The following is a 2519-nucleotide window of genomic DNA, read 5'->3' on the forward strand; positions in this document are numbered from 1 at the left end:
CTGGAGATTTACTACTAATCACAGAACCGGCTTTACTGACAAGATGCGCATGATAAGCGCATTCGATTAATCGTGCAGCCCTAACTTGAATTATTGAATGGCTTTGTACAAATCCCACATTGAGAGATGATCCACTGAAGCAGACTAAACTAACAAAAGTCTTCACTATAGAACTGTGATCCTCACTGTCTTCATGCCAAGTACCACCTTACACAGTCTCTGATTATTATTCTCTGTGGGTGTGCTGTCATTGGTGGGTTGAGGTTACATGTGTGGGTTTGTGGCCAGGCTGCATGCATTTTATCATTCTTACAGGTTGTTTTTTTCACAATCTGCCAATCTTAGAGTAAAAGTTTTGAAAAACATTTTTCACCATAAAGGAAACTTACCTTATGGCCCAGGTGGGACTTGAACCCACAACCCCCAGCTCCGGAGGCTGATACCATAGCCATTAGGCCACTGTTTTTTTAAAGCTTTTTCCATGTAGTCTCAGTCAATAATACTAAGTATAAACCATGAAAACAACAGCAATCCTCTTGCAGTCCTACTTGGTTTTAAATGATCATTGTTATGTTTGCTATCTCAGTCCTTCTCATATGATCCTAGCAAACTCATCAAGCAGGACTCACTGCAGTTTTAACTTAAATTTTCTGTTGCAACACAAATTTTTAGGTTTGCAACCCAGGTGGGACACGACCACACAATCCCCAGCTCCGGAGTCTGATGCCTTATCCATTAGGCCACTGGGCCCCCCTTTAGTTGCTGCAAACTCTGTTAAACTGCTGGGCCAAAATTTAGCCGTTTCTGTTTGTTTGGTTTTTACATAAATTGGTGTCTGAAGCCTGATTGTCTGTACTGTATGTATTGTGCCTGATTGTATGTATTGTATAACTCAGCTGTATGCTGAGCTGCATATATACTGTGGCACCTGTCTCTTTCCGTGTGCATCTGTGTCAGGCGGGGCTGCGAACTCTGCAGGACCTGGGGCCAGAAATGAGACTGGCCATGAACGAAGATCTGGAGGAGGAAGAGGAGGGCCTGGAGGAGGAGCAAGAGGAAGATGATCCTTGTTATAAGGTGCTTATCACTTGGACCATTAATCGTATTTTGGAGCACATTTCTGAAAGTGTAATTACTCTGTTTTTCAGTCAATTAACTGAAGCACACTGAAGTCATCTTATAAATTTGCTGAATAGAAAATAGTCCATTATATCCAAATAGTCAGAGACAGAAGGCTTAGATCATTTTTCAGAGTAATGAGGCACTTGGTCTATTGAGATGGATGGTAATTTGAGTACCAGACAGGAGCAGATATCAGGTAATGAATAGAAGTTTGGGCTGAGGATTTTGTGGTGTAGGTGTAAATGTTGTGGTTTGGTTGGTTACATGAAATGAGTATATAAACTATTGCATTCCCTTCCCTTAGTCATTCAAGTTGCCAGCATTCATCATATATCTAGGTGCATAATTTGTTTACACGTCAATCATAGAGTGCATGATTGCTAATAGTTGCTTTCCTTTGTAAATGTGCACCACCTGTAGTGTAAGTTGAGTAATTTGTGCTCAAAGGCACAATAATTTTTGCAGCACACTTTTAAAGTGTTGTGAGTGCTTGCACTGTTAGCAACATCAAAAGGCTTGAGACCCAAGTGGCACTTGAACCCACAATCTCCAGCTCCAGGGGCTGATGCCTTATCCATTAGGCCACTGGGCCTCCGTTTGGTTATGTTTTTGTATAGGTTCAGCCACAAGCAAATGCTAACATAGTCTTCAGTGTCACATGATCCATCAGAAATCATTCTAGTATGCTGATTTGGTGCCCAAGAAACATTTCTTGTTGCAAACGGAATGCAAATAGGATGTTTAAAAAAACAGCATTTATTTGAAATTTATTTTATTTTTTGTAACATTATAAATGTCTTTGCTGTCACTTTTGATGAATTTAATGTGACTTTTTTCAAAAACAAATTGTACTGAGAACAAACTTTGAACGGTAGTGTAAATATAATTTATAAATATATATATAATTTTAAAAAATGGCTATGATTTGGAATGTTTTGTTGTTGCATTACATATATTTTAATACAATATTCTGTTGTTGTTGTTTTTTCTCTCATATCGCTGGCCTCTTAGAATGAAAATGGCTATGCAGGCCACACTGAGCCCTCAAGCAAAAGCCGGCGCTCCTCTTTGGCCACTACTCCCAGCGGTGCTCCGGTTCCTGTCTCAGGAGTTGGCATCCTAAATGGTGGACTGGGACGTAGGAGCTCCTTAGCAAAAACACCAAATGGGAACGGCACTCTGGACCATGAGAACTTCAGAAGAAGAGACAGCATGCGTTCCTCCTTTCATTACCAACACAAGAATGGTGTGACTGACCAGCTGCCCAGGAGGTACAACTAGTTGTTTGTACTGTATTTATTTATATTATACCTCATATTAATTATGCAATTTATTGGTAATTTATTTTACATAGTTTTTTTTTTTTTTTTTTTTTGTTTTTTTTATAGACCCTCGTA

The 2519-nt window shown here is 39.5% G+C and overlaps 1 protein-coding gene across 4 annotated transcripts in view; it reads left to right on the forward strand.

The window, feature by feature from the left end:
- LOC107695300 (voltage-dependent L-type calcium channel subunit alpha-1D-like) overlaps nucleotides 1-2519 on the forward strand; it is a 49234-nt gene that overhangs the window by 42850 nt on the left and 3865 nt on the right. For all 4 annotated transcript variants that reach the window (XM_016495158.1, XM_016495159.1, XM_016495160.1 and 1 more), the window contains 2 exons: nucleotides 958-1077; nucleotides 2134-2393. In XM_016495158.1, coding sequence (XP_016350644.1) covers nucleotides 958-1077; nucleotides 2134-2393 — 380 coding nt within the window. The remainder of the gene's footprint in view (nucleotides 1-957; nucleotides 1078-2133; nucleotides 2394-2519) is intronic.

Source organism: Sinocyclocheilus anshuiensis, unplaced genomic scaffold (assembly GCF_001515605.1).
Source record: "Sinocyclocheilus anshuiensis isolate Anshui unplaced genomic scaffold, SAMN03320099.WGS_v1.1 scaffold122, whole genome shotgun sequence".
NCBI lineage: Eukaryota > Metazoa > Chordata > Actinopteri > Cypriniformes > Cyprinidae > Sinocyclocheilus > Sinocyclocheilus anshuiensis.